The sequence below is a fragment of the Mus musculus genome, chromosome 9 (assembly GCF_000001635.26).
Source record: "Mus musculus strain C57BL/6J chromosome 9, GRCm38.p6 C57BL/6J".
NCBI lineage: Eukaryota > Metazoa > Chordata > Mammalia > Rodentia > Muridae > Mus > Mus musculus.
Window position 1 is genome coordinate 117,339,692 of NC_000075.6, and position 17,829 is coordinate 117,357,520.

A 17,829-nucleotide genomic window follows, 5' to 3' on the forward strand; every position below is an offset into this window, starting at 1 on the left:
CCATTGTTCACTTCACACGCTCGTTTTAATATGACCGTGTCTGCCGTGTCACCCGCAGAGGTCACAGAATACTGCTAAAGGTCATTGTTGACAGCCCCAGCATCTAGCACAGTAGGGATGATGAGCCAGAATCCTTCTCCATCCGTGCCTTCTGTAACAGTGCTGTTGCCCTTTCCCTTCGTCTTTTAATTCTTCTCATGTGTTGGATTCCTTGTTATAAAGAGAATTTCATCTCACCCCCATTGTCATCACGAATCTTAACAAGATTCTAAGCAGTCATCTAAAAATCCCAGAAAATAGTGCATTTCTATATGGTTAATAATTCAAATTGACCTATTTTTAGTGGGCTATTTGCTTAGATTAATACATTTTAAGTTGAGTGTGTGTGTGTGTGTGTGTGTGTGTGTGTGTGTGTGTGTGTGTACACTCACGTTGCAATGTGCATGTGGATGTTATAGCACAATTTGAATATCATCAGGCTCAGTGACTAGCACCTTGACTCAGTGAGCTACCTATTCAGCCCAATGCTAAGATTAATTTTTAAATGATGGTGTTTATTATCCCCTTGAGAAATAGCTCAGTGGGTGTCCTATGGCTGTAGTCCTTGAGAAACGGGGGCAAGAGGATTAGCATTAGTCATCCCTGGCTATGCAGCCCAGTTTGAGCCTCAGTTAAGACCCTTCCTCAAAAGACTAGCAAACCAACCAACTATCTAACTGACTAGCTAGTGACCAAGCTACCAGTGCTTAACTAGTCAATTAATCAACCAAACAGCCAAATGCAGAACAGACTGTCAGAGTTGGGATAGAGGAGGAGGAGGAGCTATCACAGAGTTCCAGGAAGCACAGGCCCCTGAGGCAGGAAAGCTGGCCATGCTGGGTAGAAGCTTCAACATGTTTCCCAACACCTTAAATAGATTCCGAATTACATCCATCCAAGCCAGGCACTGAAGAAGTAACCGGATGCTGCAGGAAGGTGACAGTGGCTGGGTGGTACCCAAGGGGGATGAAATGCCAGGACTCCAAACTATGGGAAAGCAATCTCAGGAGAGAGACGATGCCCCAAGTGGTACCAGAACTTCTTTGATGACCCAAGTTTTAATATCAGTGTAATATGCACCTACTAGGTGGCTTGCAGGGGATAACCCTGTGCTGAGCAGCCTTTAGCGTACCAATGAATTTTACAGAAGGACCTCATGTAGAGAGCTGTGTTTTCCCACTTTTAGGAGGGAGGAACTTGACGTTGAGACATTCTCTGACTTTGCTTGTGTCTGAGTATCCATCTCGTATCCGCTACCCATCCAATTCAGTTCTGTAGTCCCATGTATTGTGGGAGCATTATTACAGCTTCCCATGTCCCATGTCCCAATGTCCCAAAGGCTTGCTCACATTTATCCCTGGAGAAGCACTTTAGACCCATCAGGTATCCATCTATCCCCACATACTCTTTTGGAACAGTTTCATGAAACATGAATATATGGACTCTTATTATGTTCCACTTATTATTTCCCCTTCCTGTCTTCATCGTTGCTCTTAGTGAGGAATAGAGTATGCACCCAATGTATGCATTCTGCCTGGAGACATGCCTTATTCAAGGCTGAAAAGAGCTCAGGGGTCATGGCTGGGACTCACACACTCTAGGGAGGCTCTGGAGTACACATAGCTGCGAAAGCATAGGCTGGAAGCAAACATTCTTTTGCAAGGCAAGTCTTAGCCCCTGAAGGATTATGCAAAATAAGGGGAAGATCTTAAGATAGGAACACTCAATGCCTTCTCCTTGAGCCGTGTACAAATAAGAATCGACAAGCAAGCCATATGGCCAAATATTGCAGCTGATACAAGCTTAGTTTTAAATATTGTGATATAAGCAGGAATTAGGTTTTAGTGTGTAATTCCTACCACTTTTCTCTGCCCCGAGCATGGTGTTGTGTGCCTGTGATCCCAGCACCTTCAGGAGGTAAGGCTAGTGGACTGATGATGATGGAAAGTGGGCAACCAAGTGATGCCAATGAGGCCTCAGATGCAAACAAACAGGCCTCCTGTCCCATCCTTGGGAACTGCAGAATAGCGTATACCTTCACACGAATATCAAGAATTTTAATGCCTTTTTTCCTTGCCCTGATACTTTGTGGGGTGGTGAGCTTATAGCTGATTGACTAGTATTTTTTGGTGAAGAACAATTCAAAGAAGCAAAGCATGGTGTTAGTGGCTACGTTTAGCCGGATTTACAGTGATCGTCGGGAAAATGGGGAGGAGAGCTGGGATACTTGAAAAGTTAACATCCTCCAAGGACAAAAATCTGTTAAAGTGATTGGCACTGAGAAAAGGAGTCCACATGAATTAAATAAGAAGTTTTGAGGGGGCCAGAGAGAGGGCTCAATGGTTAAGAACATTTGCTACTCTTCTAGAGGATGTAGGTTTAACTTTCAGCACCTACATGGCTGCTCACAACCATCTGTAACTCTAGTTCCAGGGGATTGGTCACCATCTTCTGGCCCCTGTGGACACACACACACACACACACACACACACACACACACACTGAATAAACAAACTAACAAATGAATACATTTTTTAAAAAAGAAAAAATGTGTTGAGGACATTTCAGAAATATGCAAAGCCCCTAAAATCAAAATGTTTTCAAAGAATTTTCTGGGGAAAAACTATCCCAGAAGAATCCCAGACCTGCCTTAGGCTTCATTTTCCCAAGATCTGCCAGGAAAGCTCTCTAAAGCTTTTATGTCCACGGTCCAAGGAAACCCGGATGTGGATACAACTTACACTAATACAAAACCTGAAATCGTCACAGTAATGATAGCTGGGTAAGTATGCAGAATTAATTAGATATGGAGTCATGACAGTTTCTGCCAAGATTTCAAAGGAAAGCCCGGGTAGTCTGGCAATATTCTATGTGGTCAGAATTCCTGCAAGCAGTATTTACTGTGTGATACATAATGAAAGTGTGTTAGTAAAGCTGCATTTAGGACTCAGGAAAAGTAGAGGTGCCAAGAATGTGCAATGGTGGCCAAAGAAAGCTATAGGCACCAGGCAAATCATGGCCAAGAGAATAGATGTATAGGCTACAAAATAGCAAAGCCATATACATGGACTGCCAAGCCCTTGGAAGCCCACTTTCCACCACACTGTGTCTTGGATGGTAGGTGTGGAGCTGGAGGCCTTAGCATTTGTTCTCCTGCCATCAGACTGCCTCAGGCCAATCTATTACCACTGTCAGCCAGTTCAAACCTTACCAAACAGGACTACTTTACCTGAGCCCACCCTGTTGCTGCATCTGGAAGAATACAACTTTCTTTCTGAGTTTTAAGGGACCCAGGATTCTGAATCACCATGAATCCTGGAGGAGACGGTGGGTTTCTGACTTCTGGGTGATACTGGAACAGTTAGTATTTCGGGACACCTGGTGGTGGACCGTGTGCATTTTGTATTGTGAGATGGTGTGGATTGTGTGAACGAGGAGTGAGCTACTGTGACTGATGTGGGTGAGTCTCACCAAGATAAGTGTGTCGAAGACAGACACGGTATCCACAATGGTGATACCACCGCAGTAGAACAGTTTAGAGGCAGGGCCTAGTAGGAGGTTTCTATAGCATGAGGAGCATAGCTTGAAGATGACTAGAAAATCCCCCGCCCCTTTGTTTCCTGACCTATGTTGTAAGCATCTTGTTTTAGTTCTCAATACAATTGCTGGCTAGTTTTCTTATCAGGTACCTAAGGTACCACTTGATCTGAAACATCTAGATTTGTGTGATAAATAAAATGTTTTTCTTTATAAGCTTGTTTGTCTAGGATATCGATGTGTTGTTATAGTAATGCAGTTATAAACAGTTAGTGAAACTAACCAATACACCAAAGAAAGAGACAAAACTGAATACAAACTGAAGAAGCTCCTGGATTAAATGGGGGAAAAGAAAGCAAAGGGTTAAGATGTAGCAGTTTAAGGAGATAAGAGGACTTTTATTTAACAATATAATAAAAGAAAACATTAAAAACCTAGATACAGGATATAAATGTTCACATACAAGAAGATCAAAGTTTCCCCATAAGAGTGAATCTAAGCAATACCACACGAACACAAGTTGTAAGCAATAGTCAAGAAAAAAAGTTATATACTAAAACTCAAAGTTAAGAAGCAGACAACATACAAGAGCATCCTAATAAGGCTAACACATATTTCTTAGCAGAGTCTATACAGGTTTGGGGAGAATTGAATCATATATACAAATGATTAGAGGAAATTCCTCCACAAACTTAGGGGGCTCTCTGTCAAAGCACTAAGTACTTTCCAGAAAAGCTGTAACTGAGGGAGAATCTGTAACTGAGGAAGAACCTGTAACTGAGGGAAGCTATAACTGAGAGAAGCTGTAGATGAGAGAAAAGCTATAATTGAGGAAGAAGCTATAAAAAAGGGAGAAGCTGTAACTGAGGGAGAATCTGTAACTGAGGAAGAACCTGTAACTGAGGGAAGCTATAACTGAGAGAAGCTGTAGCTGAGAGAAAAGCTATAATTGAGGAAGAAGCTATAAAAAAGGGAGAAGCTGTAACTGAGGGAGAATCTGTAACTGAGGAAGAACCTGTAACTGAGGGAAGCTATAACTGAGAGAAGCTGTAGCTGAGAGAAAAGCTATAATTGAGGAAGAAGCTATAAAAAAGGGAGAAGCTGTAACTGAGGGAGAATCTGTAACTGAGGAAGAACCTGTAACTGAGGGAAGCTATAACTGAGAGAAGCTGTAGCTGAGAGAAAAGCTATAATTGAGGAAGAAGCTATAAAAAAGGGAGAAGCTGTAACTGAGGGAGAATCTGTAACTGAGGAAGAACCTGTAACTGAGGGAAGCTATAACTGAGAGAAGCTACAGCTGAGAGAGAAGTTGTAGCTGAGGGAAGACATTAATACCAGAACTATCCTATATAAAAGTTCTCTAAGTTAAAAAGAAAACATGGTAATTAGAAAAATTTAAAATATAGAACTTACTACTAAAAGTAAGTACAGAGTCAAATTCAGTGTAATAGTGTAAGGACAGTGCTTGAATCACTTTTCTTTAGTATGAAGGTTAGAAAACACAACTCCTGGGGCTGGAGAGAGCTCAGAGGTTACCATCGCTTAGGGTTCTTTCAGAGGACCAGAGCTCAGGTTCCCTGCACCTCCAGCTCCTTGAGACTCAATGCCCTCTTCTGGCTTCTGTGAGCCCTGCACACACACACACACACACACACATACACTACAGAATTACAAAACAAAACAAAACAAATACAAAAACAAAAATACCAAAAGGCCAAACTATTAACAACAGTAATAGTAAAAATAATACGTTAAGTGACTCATAAATATGTAAATTGTATTGTCAAATAATTTTAAGAATGAGGTGGAATAGGAGTTTAGAGGGTTTTTGTTGTTGTTGTTATTGTTATCAATCAAGTATAAGTCATTATAAATTTAAAATTCCCTATTAGAACTATAAGTTCTCCCCAACCCATGTGTTTGTGCACACACACACACACACACACACACACACACACACACACACAGCATGCACAAAACTAAAAATCTACAGTAGATACTTAAAGATAAAATGTAAGACATCAAAGCATTCTGCTATGCTTTTGATCATTTGATATAAACACTTGGGGGTGGATCACAGCTGAAGAATGGAATCAGCTGACGGCTTTTGTACTCACAAATGAGGCCTCCAAAGCTAAACATAACTGACCGCTGCGCAGAGAGCGCGCTGGTGGTCTCTCCAGGTGCCTTGGGCTTTCTCCAATGCTGTGAGGGGGTCCAAAACAGCAGGGTCCTGAGGGGGCGTTCAGAAAGCAAGCTTTTCAGGAGAACCACTGGCAGTTGGCAACTGGGTGACCTTTTCACTAGACTCTGCCCACCAGAATTAAGCCACGAGGCTCAGAAAGCTGTAAGGAAGACATTTAGCTACGACTTCCTGGTTGGGCAGGATCCCAGTATGGAGCAAGTCTGTAGAGTAGACAGTGTTATTACAGCCACCTTGACAAATATCAAGATGCACCATGCTCCTGTATCTAGCTTTTTTTTTAGTCGATGGTTAATACACAATTATGTTTTTTAAACCGCTGTTCGCTGGACATTCCAAATGATGTCGGCCGTGTTAGGACCAGCTCCGTATGTTTAGTGGTGAAGAAGGAATTGTTGGAGGAAAAGGCCTTTAATACGGAATCCTCGGAAGGGGGAGCCAAATGTGTTTAATCTCTTGGTCTCTGGAGAAGCTGGGCAGGGCAGGAGGGAGCCATGACACGAAATCAGAAATTTAGGAAAAATGACCATTGAGGATCCTAAAAGAACTTTGAAAAAGAAAATTGTCTGACCTCTCTCAACTTTAGGTTTTTATTTTAAGTTTAAATCACCCCATTCTAGGTTGTGACAATAGCTCTTCTCCACACACACACACACACACACACACACGGAGAGGAAACCCCCATGGTTCCCAGAGTCTGCTTAATGATTCCATGGGCCCTTCCCCCTGTGGCTGCTCTCCTGGAACATTCTTTAGACCTTGAGGAGATGGGCCCCAGGAAGATTTATGTGCAAGGGATATGAGTTTTGATTTTACTTGTTTGTTTGTTTATGGTAAAGGGCTATATTGGGGGGCTATGCAATATATCTTCTAAACCTGAATATTTCTGAGAGAAAAGGAGACACTATTAATAACTATATGAGGAAATCAGCATTTAAGGAATATTTTAGAAATTACGTTAGAAGCGTTCTTATGTAAATAGCTACCATCCATCTGCCTCAAATTAGAACAGAAAAACTGGGTTTCAGGGAAAAAAGTCTAATGCCTATTTGTGAGCTTCCATAATTTGGAAACACTGTATCCGGGTTCTCCACCCAAATGCTGTAAGCTTTTAAGTACAGTTCTTCATGTTGAGGCGACTCCCCAACCATAAAATTATGTTGTCGCTACTCTATAAGTGTAATTTTGTTACAGTTGCGAGCTGTAATGTAATCTGATATCCTGCACTATAGGGTAAGCAAGGCCACACATCACTGAAGAACTCCCTGTCCTGGATTCCTTCCTGTAGCTGTGATCTACCCTGACACCAAGCTCGCTAGGGAAGGAAGGGTTTATTTGGCTTGTACTTCCAGTTATAATGCATCATTGAGGGGAAGTTGAGGCAGGAACCAACCCAAAGCTAGTCACATGATATGACACCGGGTCAACAGAGAAAAGCTACCAACGGATACCCAGTCAACAGAGAAAAACCAGATGTCCCCAGATTTCCTTGCTTGCTGCAGATGAGCACACCTCTGATGGCCTTCTGCACTCATATGCTCCAGAGCCAAGCGCAGGAATGGTTGCTGCCCACATCCAAGGTGAGTCAATTAGCAACCATGACAATCCCCCCACAGGCCACTTGATCCAGGTGATCCCTGATCCAGGCTCTCTCCTAGATTGTGTTGAGCACATTTAAAACCAATCAGCAATTTTCTTTCACTATTATCTTCAGTGAAGATAATACCTATAACTTTCAGGGAAAACAGTGCAACTAACAAATGTCTCACAAGTTAGCCCTTCAATGACTGGATACTGTGATTATAATAGGCCGAGTAAACCAGGATGTCCCTGGTCTGATTCATAAACTGTGACAAATCGTTCCTTTCTAAGACGGAAGGAATTTTGCCATCTGAATGCCATATCCAGGGATCCATCCCATAATCAGCCTCCAAACGCTGACACCATTGCATATACTAGCAAGATTTTGCTGAAGGACCCTGATATAGCTGTTTCTTGTGAGACTATGCCGGGGCCTAGCAAACACATAAGTGGATGCTCACAGTCAGCTATTGGATGGATCATAGGGCCCCCAATGGAGGAGCTAGAGAAAGTACCCAAGGAGCTAAAGGGATCTGCAACCCTATAGGTGGAACAACATTATGAACTATCCAGTACCCCGGAGCTCTTGACTCTAGCTGCATATGTATCAAAACATCACTGGAAAGAGAGGCCCATTGGACTTGCAAACTTTATATGCCCCAGTACAGGGGAATGCCAGGGCCAAAAAGTGGGAGTGGGTGGGTAGGGGAGTGGGAGGAGGGTATGGGGGACTTTTGGGATAGCATTGGAAATGTAAATGAGGAAAATACCTAATAAAAAATATAAAAAAAGGAACCTATGTTTGGGGAGACTCCCATAGATTATTCAGGTGATCCCTCAAAAGTCACCACAAACATCTTTAGGTGGGAAGTGGGAGAGATCAGATACCAGACAGAGAGGTCAAGGTGAAGATGAGAAGACAGAGATTTGAAGATGCTGTATTGCTAGTCTAAATGATCAGAGACGGCCCCTCAGCCAACACGCACTGGCGATGTATCACCATAACTAGAAAAGCAAGAAACCCTTTACCTAGAGCATCTTGAAGGCTCTTCAGAGAGTGCTTCCTGACTAGCTCCTTGATGTTGGGTCAAGTGAGACTTTCAAGAAGCTGACCTTCAGAACTGTTGGAGAACGCATGCGTGGTATTTTGAGCCTCTGCATTTGTGGTGGTTGGTTTCTTTAGTCTCGGGAAACTACCACAGTGAGATGGAGAAGAGCTCTGAGAAAATACTTGCTCAGGTTGGGGATAGTGAAATTTTGAGATGTAAGTAAAGCTATCGGCTTCATGTTGCTAAGGAGACATTCCTGGGATACCAGGATTCCCCGCTAGTACATGAACAGAAGCAAAAGGAAGTCTGTTGACTCATATGGGCTGAACACACGTGAGCTGATGTTCCCGAAACCCCAGGAAATTAGAGAACTGGAAATATTTAATCAGCCTGGAGAGTTCTATACAAAGACAAGCATTTCGTGAGGTAGGCAGAGCAACCGTCACCCCACTAAATTATATGACTCAAGGAAAACTCTGAGAATCCATGCAGATAATACTGCAGAACTGTGGTCTGAGACCACAAAACCTCTGTGGTTCCTAGGCTCCACGGAAACGATGGAATCTATTTTCATGTCTCTGTAGCCCCAAATATCTCTCTAGTATTTCAGCTGGCAAAATGGGTTCAAGTGAAAATTATGAAATAGTCAATGTCTTTCAGTGGGGTCACCCTAACCCAGCTCTCAAGACCTCCCAGTAGTGAACACTGGTTCACAGCAAATACTGGCTTATGGTCCGATGAACTAACTAGTGCTCACAAGCTAACTAATGCTCAACAGCAGAGGTGGGTGAGGGTAGGAGAGTCCAGAGTGTAATGTGATCTGCTCAGGCCTGGGAAGACAAGTGGGAAGAAGGTTTAACTGTTGGCTTAAAGGAGGAATATCAAGCGAGCATGAGAGTGACCTTGAACTCAGAAACATAACATTCAACTTCCCTTCTAAGAATATTCTAATCTGTTATTTCTATTCGTCTCCTTTTCTTCATGTGATCTAACAGTTGCTGGGTGTAAGGGGTCAGAAAGGGGCTGGACAATCTCTCGTTTGCCTGCTAGTTTAGAACACAGGCTAATGTGTATTTTTCAACCCTACCAACGGATGTAAAATTAGGAATTCTACAATTCAAATGTTCATCAAGGGAGTCTCATGCACATTGAAATGAAATGATTAGAAAAAGCTGCATCTGGAATACAAATATGTCATTATTCTCAGGGGAGATGATGGCATGAGATACTGTGATAGAAGACAGTCTGGGAAATAAGATAAATATGAAAACTGGGGAAACCGAGGTAGTCCATGTTTGTGTTAAGTTGTATTCTGTGAGTTGTGTAACTTCGGGTAAAATACCTAATTTTTCTGAATTTAACTACACTAAACTTTAAAACAATGATAATGATCATAACTACCTCCTTGGACTATTTTAGGGGAAAAGTATATATGATATAGTAACAAGTTTGGAAAATGCTAAATATGCAACAAATATCAGCTGTTTTAGATGACCTTAAAGTCAATTAGAATATGAATAGAAATCCTTTATTATATTTTGATCTGCCTTCTTTTGGTTTGAAAAGGAATGACTAAGGGAAAAACTAATTAGGAAATGTGGAAGTGGTTACCAGAGTAATGCTTATTAAGAAATATGCAAATTGTATGATGACTATGGAAAGGTGCATATGTTTTGAGCATCAAGTAGATCCAAGGTTAGAATAAACGGCTACTTGCGTCTCCCGGTGACGTGTGCAAGCATGGGATGCACTCTATTTGCCTCTGCTTTCTTTCTCATTGCTCTCTCAGGTGACTCTCAGCAACTGTTTCCTCAGGTTGGGACATTTTAATGAGGCCGAGAGAAGGTTTAATGGGTAAAGTGCTTGCCGTGCAAACCTTAGGACCTGACTGCAGTCCCAGAACACATGGAAAATCCCAGTGTTGTGGGGCTCTATTCTAATCCCAGCACAGAAGAGGTGGAGACAGGACGATCTCTGGGCCTCACTGGTCAGTCGGCCTAGCTAGCTTGGCAAGAAAGAGGCCAGTGAGAAATTCTGTTTCCAATCAAGGTGGATGGCCCCTGCAGAGAGACAACTTAATGCATCCTGACCTCCATACATATGCACACCTGTGTATAACTGCACTACATATATAACCACACAAACAACACTTTAGTGGTTTTTCCACCACAGTTGGGTATAATATAGACTTCTTCCTCTAGATGACAAAATGCTGCTTACTCTGTGTGCTGACTAGTTTTGTGTCAAGTTGACACAAGCTAGAGTCATCTGAAAATGTTCCATTGGGAAAATGTCTCCATAGGATCTGACTTAAGGATCGATGAGAGAGGATCCATCCCTTTGTGGATTGTGCCATCCTTAGCCTGGTGGTCCTGAGCAGTATGAGAAAACAGGATAAACAAGCTGCTGGAGCAAGCCAGAAAGCAGCACCCCTCCATGGCCTCTGCATCAGCTCCTGCCTCCAGGTTCCTGCCCTGCTTGAGTTCCTGCCCTGACTTATTTCAGTAATGGAGTATAATGTTGACGTGTAAGCCACATAAACCCTTTTCTCCACAACTTGTTTTTGGTCATGGCATTTCAACACAGCAATATTAACCCCAAAGAAGACATCATGGCTACCCGCTTTCTCTCTGACTCTACCTTTTATTTTCTTCTCTCTAGGCTCCTTCGCATGAACGTTTTCCTGTGTGGGTTTCTGTTTCTCCTGAGATCGAAACAGATGCCTGACCCTGTCATTCACTTGGAGTTTGAGAATGGACTTAACTGACCACCTAATCTCAGAGCAGCATCCACACTCACTCTCCAGCACAACAATCTAGAGTCTCTGCATGGGATTTAACCCTGCTCAATAGTTTTCTTGTTCATTTGCTTCTTCTTATCTTTCTTTATAGGCCATAAGATTATTTATAGGTATAAGCACTGATGTTCCCAGTCTTTAGAAAAGTAGAACATGTTAATAGTAAACAATTATAAATATAAACATAATAATGCTGACGGCTAATGTTGGAAGAGAGAGTAAGAATGGTTATTAGACATCTTCTCAGCCATTTAAAGTACCTAAAACTACCCTCATGCACACATCCTTATTTGTTTATTAAGCCATCATCTATACATATCTTTACTTAGATGTAGTTGTGAATGACCTTGGACTCCTCGCTCACCTGCCACCCACACTCCAAGAGCTACAATCACAGCTGTACACAGCCATGCCTGCTGTGCAGAGTGCTGGGGAGTCAGACCCAGGCCTTGGTGTAAACACCATAAGCACACTATTAGGAGAGTTGACTTTCCATCTATTAGTACATGTATTGTCTGTCACATGTCCAACTGGATACCAGAAGTCTATCCTGAGTCAAAAGCGCCTTCTGATTTAAATCAGTTATTTCCACCTTGCCTTCGAACAAAGTCATAGCAATTCTCATTTTGAGTAAATTTGCTTCCAGTATCTTTACAACACATCGCTTTAACTTAGAAACCCTACATAATTTATAGCTTCATAACTGTTAAGTTTTAACCACGTGGTCAAGTATGGAAGTCTAGATCCAACTGTTTAATGGCTGCAGGCCCTGCATCTACCAGGGCTGAGCAGCCAGAGGAGATGTGCAGAGCCCTGCAAAGACCTGTGGTCAGCTCTGTAACAATCAACATGATCTCCCTGGACAACAGTCATCACAGTGTGATTTTCAGTAATGCAAAAACCTTAGTGTACAGTGGTTGGATCATGACATATGGAAGACACAATGGCAAAAAGAGTCACCTTATTCTAGAAGGTTTTCAGATTCCATGAGTTTGCTTATTCCGCCTGCCCTGTAAGTCACTTATACTGACAACCTGAGTTCTAGGCAGTAGCATCTAGTAAATATCTCTGGCCATTTACATCTGTACAAATAATCCCAAAGACCGTGGAGCAACGTGGCAGTGTGCAGAATCCTCTAACTTCTCTCTCAGTTTTACATTGCTTTCCTTCCCTAGCACAACAGTGACCAACAAGATTCACAATCAACAGCCAAGAAGAAGCCAGATGAGAATAAAACAGAAATAGCCACACACCCAACCTCACCAACGCACCATTCTAAAAACCATGCTAATCTGCTCCAACTACGAATAACTTGGAATAGAATATCAACTGCCAGGCAGACATTTGTCATCTAGATGCCGAAGACATTCCCACATCTCGCCAGTTTTACTCGAGAGCAGTAGGTTTTAGGAAAATGATCCATTTCACAGAAAGACCAACTTAAAATACAACCGTGCCGAGTGTCCGAATACAGAGAGACGTGGTACTCACCACGGGGTGGCCAGTGCAGTATGTATAGCTGGCATGAGACTGGTAGTGTAAGCTCGCTCTTGGGAAGGAGTATGTGTTCCAGGCAGGTTGGCTGTTGCTCCACTGGGAGCTGAAACCAGGGCTCATGGTCACTCGTGACTTGCTGCTTTGATAGGCTCTCACTGTGGAGTTGGACTGTGGAGAAAAAAAAAAGACCGGATGTAAAGACAATTATGTCCAAAGCAAGGCAGTCACACAGCATCGTGCATTCTCCTGTATGGACAGGGTAGACAACTCAGCTAACCATGGAACCAGCCACTGGCTGGGGAAGAAACATTAAATTCTCTTCTGATTAAGATGACCGTGTCTTCCCTGCATTACAGTTTTGCCTAGATCGACAAGCGCATAGCATCGAGGACACTGACCTTGTCAAAAACCATATTCCCCATAGCTACAACGTGCAAGTGCATCCTTTAGAAGTGAGTGATGCTTTGGCGGGGGTAATAAACACCCTACCTTTAATTATGCAAATGACCTTCTGCATAGAGGTTACCTGGGACCTTCACCACTAGCCTTATTCTCCTGTGGTAAATAAGAATTTTATTATGACAATCAGACTGAGACACAGGTCGGTGCCCACTCTAAGTGGCCTTCATGTTCTCTGGGTCTATTGCTCTCCTGGGGAGACACTGGCCAAAGTCTTGGCACACTCCAGCAGGCCACCATTGTACCACCTCAAGTTAGCAACCTAGTGCAGGGCTTGAAATAGCAATTGACCCCCAACCGGTTCCACCCATGTCACTGAAAATGGAGGCGTGGTAAAATATTAATTTTCCATATGTCAAGCGGAATTGGCTGATCACAATGACATATAGGGTAGAATATACTGCAAACAAAACTCCCTTGTTATCTCCTTTGTCTTTGGATGGCCACAGATTAGCAGGCATATAATAGTTTCTTTTCAGAGAACACTTTCTATCATCAGATTGTGAGAACCACTTATCCCAGTAGCGCAGTGACTTTCACAATAAATCCTATTTATAAATCCATGGCGCTTGCCAACTCAATCACTGGGAAAATGTGCTAATCGTATTGCTATTATGTTCTGTAAACCCAGTGGGAAAGAAACTTGCATCCAAGATCCCGTGTTCCTGTTGGGCTAGGTTCTGATATCAGGCACCTAGACTACCAACATTTCTGAGGACAGATCTTAGCATCTTGGGATAGCTAGACCTGGAGAGCAATTCATTCCTTTAATAAGAAAAATCCAAAAGTTTAATCCACAGAATCAGCCTTGTGGAGGTGGCCAGTCATATCCAGCTGTCCATGCTCCTTCATGCCCTCTGCCCATCATCATGATAACCACCTGTGTAGTCCACAGAGGTCAAGTGTCAATAAGAAGGGCACAATTAACCATCAGAAGTAGTTACCAAGGGACTGGGAGCTGTCTCAGTCAATAAAGGGCTTACCATACAAGCAGGAGGACCCGAGATTAGGTTTCCAGCATCCACAGAAAAGCCCAGTATAGAGAGAGAATGGGTCCTACCACTAAACTTCCCTTGGGCCCCACTGCAGTCTCACTTCCTGCCCCCAGGAAATCCCCACCCTCACGAACTCAGTTGCTTTCCTGGATAACTCTTCCATGACTCCTGCTTATTATAATTCATGGCTATTGTTTCCACATTGACGTGAGTCAGAAATCTGACATTTTATGTACAGAGAAGCTTGTGATCTGATTGTCCACTTCTCCTAGTTCAGTTGTGTTCACTAATGGCTGCCACGCTCTCACTGACCGTTGACATGGCACATAGTGGTGGTCTTTCTCCTGTTCCCAATCTGTTGTAACATTCACACTCAAACTGGGTCTCTCATTGTGTGTAATTTCTCTCTCTCTCTCTCTCTCTCTCTCTCTCTCTCTCTCTCTCCTCTTTCTCTCTCAAATTTCATTCTCCAGTTTTAAACTATCTGCTGGATATAATATATAATTCTTGATCACTCAAAGGAAACCAAAATTTAAATTATCATGCAAAAAAAAGAGAGAGAGAGAGAAATGGGTTATTTGCTTTACTCTAAACCTTTATCTTCCCATAACTAATTTTGAAAAGCATTACAGCTACATTTTGAAAGCAACTGCCTTGAAGTCTTCGTAACATTGACTCATTTCCAACATCAATGACCAGGGTCATTAAATCCCATTGAAAATTTTTAGTGGTTCATAAAGTGTTTTGTCCTCTCTCTGCTCCCTTCTCACTCTCCATGGTTAAGGCTCCCATCAGTCCATCAGTTTACAACAGAACTTCTGGAATGGAGCGACGACCTTCCACTGTAAACTTGGACAGACCCTTCACAATGTAGTTGGCGCCAGATTTTCTATAAGCATGCCTTTACTGTATTTCTTCTGGCTGAAACATGTTTTTTTTTTTTTTTTAACTTTTTAACGTATTAATACCTCTTGACCAACTTTCCCTTCTAATTTTTTCCTAACTGACACTTTAAAGGTAATTACTGGGTCTGTTCTATGTAACAGTATCTATTATAAAACGATTGACTCCCTATCTTTGTATCTTCCATAGAATGCTAAATGCCCATATTATCCCTTTTAAATGAGAACAAGCACTTTCAAACATTGGTCAAATTGACTAGATCATCCTGCTATTAACGATTTAAAGGCAAAAGATACTGGGATGGCTACTGGCTCCCAAGAGGAGCTAAAAAACCACTGGTCGTGAAGAGAATGTAAATAAAGCTGGAGCAGTATAACAGGTCTATACTAGCTAGACCTAGATGACTAAAGTAAAATAGCCAACAACACTAGAGGTCTTCATTTCACCAAGTTATTTCGAAAAGAGAAAGTACATGAATACAAAAAAGATTTCATATGGATATGATGAGTGGGGAAGCTATCATTGTTATTTTGCTAAGTGGCCACACCAAACTGCCTTCTAAATATTTAATGCTTATTTCGACAGATCTGTCTGACTCTCAACCTTGGTCAGAAACACTTCTTTTTTGCAGTGGGAAGCACTTAATGCAGAGATTCATAAGTGGTCACGACGCTAAGAATAAATAACCGAGTGCTTAGCATTAAATAAGACATCTGGTTCAACCCTCATGATCCCCAGAACGCTCGAGGAACAATGTGGAAGAGAGGTTGGAAAGAAGGTACAAATATGAGGGAGGGAATGGGGGTGAGCGCTGTGAAGCGCCACCTTCTGGGCAGGCTGTGGTGGGACAAATAGGAGGGGATGGGGATGGATGAGTGCTGTCAATCACCGCCTTCTGGATAGGGCGTGGCTGCTGCACTCATCAATGCTCAGCAGCTGAGGTTATCTGTACTAACCTACACCCAACTAAACCAGTCAAATTAGCATGCATGGGGTGTGGCTCCCAAGGCCCCACCTCTAGATGAGGAATTACCGATAGCTAATGGCCACTAGGGGAGAGAAAACTGTTCATCTTTAGGGTTGAGGCCACTGGTAGGCTGCCCCTGCTCCAGTGGCTGGTCCCACACCTATGTGAACACAGCTAGCAATAACTGGACTCAGTGGGATATTAAAAAAGGAAACGAAGGACATAAAGTTAGGGGTAGAAATTTTAGGGGATTCTGAGAGGCAATCAAAGGTGGGAGAGGGGGTAGATAAAATCAAAGTATGCTGTATACATGCTTAACAGTCACAAAAAATAAATAAAATATTATTTAAAAATAAAAATTGGTTTATTCATATCTCCAATTTGGAAATTGCATCAAGGTACAATTAAAAGAATAGATTTTTAAAATTGAGGTATATTTACAATATGGAATACCTTTTAGCTATCAGTATAAACAGACTCCTGGTATACACCAATATATGCAAATATTAAAACCATAACAAATTAAAGATGATAGGGGCAGCAGAATAAGTATATATGATATCATTTATTTAAGGACTGAAGTGAAAAAAAAAATATGTCCATAAGCTATCGTGCCTAACCAAGATGTTACCTCCAACTGACAACCGCTTGCCAAGGAAAAGTTAATTTTCTCCAATGAAGTCTCAGTGGACGACACACACTTAAGGACAGGCCCTAAGCTCAGCAGTAGACTGCTAACACAGAACAAACTCAATGGTAATTCTGGATATTTTTTTCTTATGTTTCTTTGTTTGGGCATAGTTTACCTTACTGCTGTGTTTCTTGTCTATTATGCTCTCCAATTATGTGTTTTTATGGGTTTTGTTTGTGTATGTGAGTGTGTGTGTGTGTTGTGCCCTTTAGTTTTAAAATGTGCCTGCTGTGTTTCTAAAGAGAGAGAGGGAGAGAGAGAGATCGGTTGGAGTTGGATGGGTGGACGGGTGAGAAGGGTCTGGGAGGAAATGGAAAGCAAAAGTATGATCAGAATGTATTTTATAAAAACATTTATTTTCATGAAAAAAGAAGACCATGAATGTATATAAAAAAGAGAAACCAAGTGTGATTGCTGAGAAACCTTAAGAGAAATGAATTTCGAATAGAAAAAAAAAAAAAAAGAGTTTTCCATGGAAACAGAAATGTTTGCTGTCTTATTTGGGGATCACTGTATAGATGTGTGCAACTGCCAACACTCACCTAAGTGAACAGTCAGCCCCTCTGCCCTTTAGTCTCTCTTAATTATATTTCAATCAAAGAAAAACACGTGGTGTTGCAAAAGCAGTAGAAATCAAATCCACAACGATGACAAAAGGAAAGAATGGCTGAGTTGTCTCCGGCTCCTCCTTCCCTGGGCTCTGTAACAGGCTAATCTGAGCTCCATATCCTTCCTCTCTTTGGCACACCTTCTCCGAGCCATGCCGGGGAGCATGTGACAGCCCCAAGGCAGGAAGCCAGAGGAAAGAGCAAAGAGGCTGGACAAAGGGTTTCTGAATAGCCGAGAGCTGGCAGCTCTGCCTCCCCGTCTGCCAGGGCAGGGGTCAGGAGCTGCAGACAAAAGAACCCCCTTGCATGCTTCCAGAAGGCCTCAGTGGGTCAATCCACGATGTCAGTGCTAGCAAAAAGAGGCAGAAGAAGAATACATTCAGAAAATTAGTAGTGTGGGGGCTGGGGACTTAGCTCCATTGGTAGACTGCTTGTGCAGCAAGCTAGAAGCTCTGAGTTTCCATTTCCAGAACTTATAAACTGAATGTGGTGAGCAGTCAGGA

The 17,829-nt window shown here is 42.3% G+C and overlaps 1 protein-coding gene and 1 long non-coding RNA gene across 2 annotated transcripts in view; one reads left to right on the plus strand and one right to left on the minus strand.

Moving 5' to 3' along the window:
• Positions 1-14,193, plus strand: part of Gm39451 — a 39,903-nt gene extending 25,710 nt beyond the window's left edge. The window contains exons 2-3 of the long non-coding RNA XR_871331.2: positions 10,712-10,936; positions 11,071-14,193. This is a non-coding gene — a long non-coding RNA (predicted gene, 39451). The remainder of the gene's footprint in view (positions 1-10,711; positions 10,937-11,070) is intronic.
• Positions 1-17,829, minus strand: part of Rbms3 (RNA binding motif, single stranded interacting protein) — a 1,057,168-nt gene that overhangs the window by 766,946 nt on the left and 272,393 nt on the right. Inside the window, exon 2 of the mRNA NM_001172121.1 lies at positions 12,698-12,871. Within this exon, the coding sequence (NP_001165592.1) occupies positions 12,698-12,871 (174 nt within the window). The remainder of the gene's footprint in view (positions 1-12,697; positions 12,872-17,829) is intronic.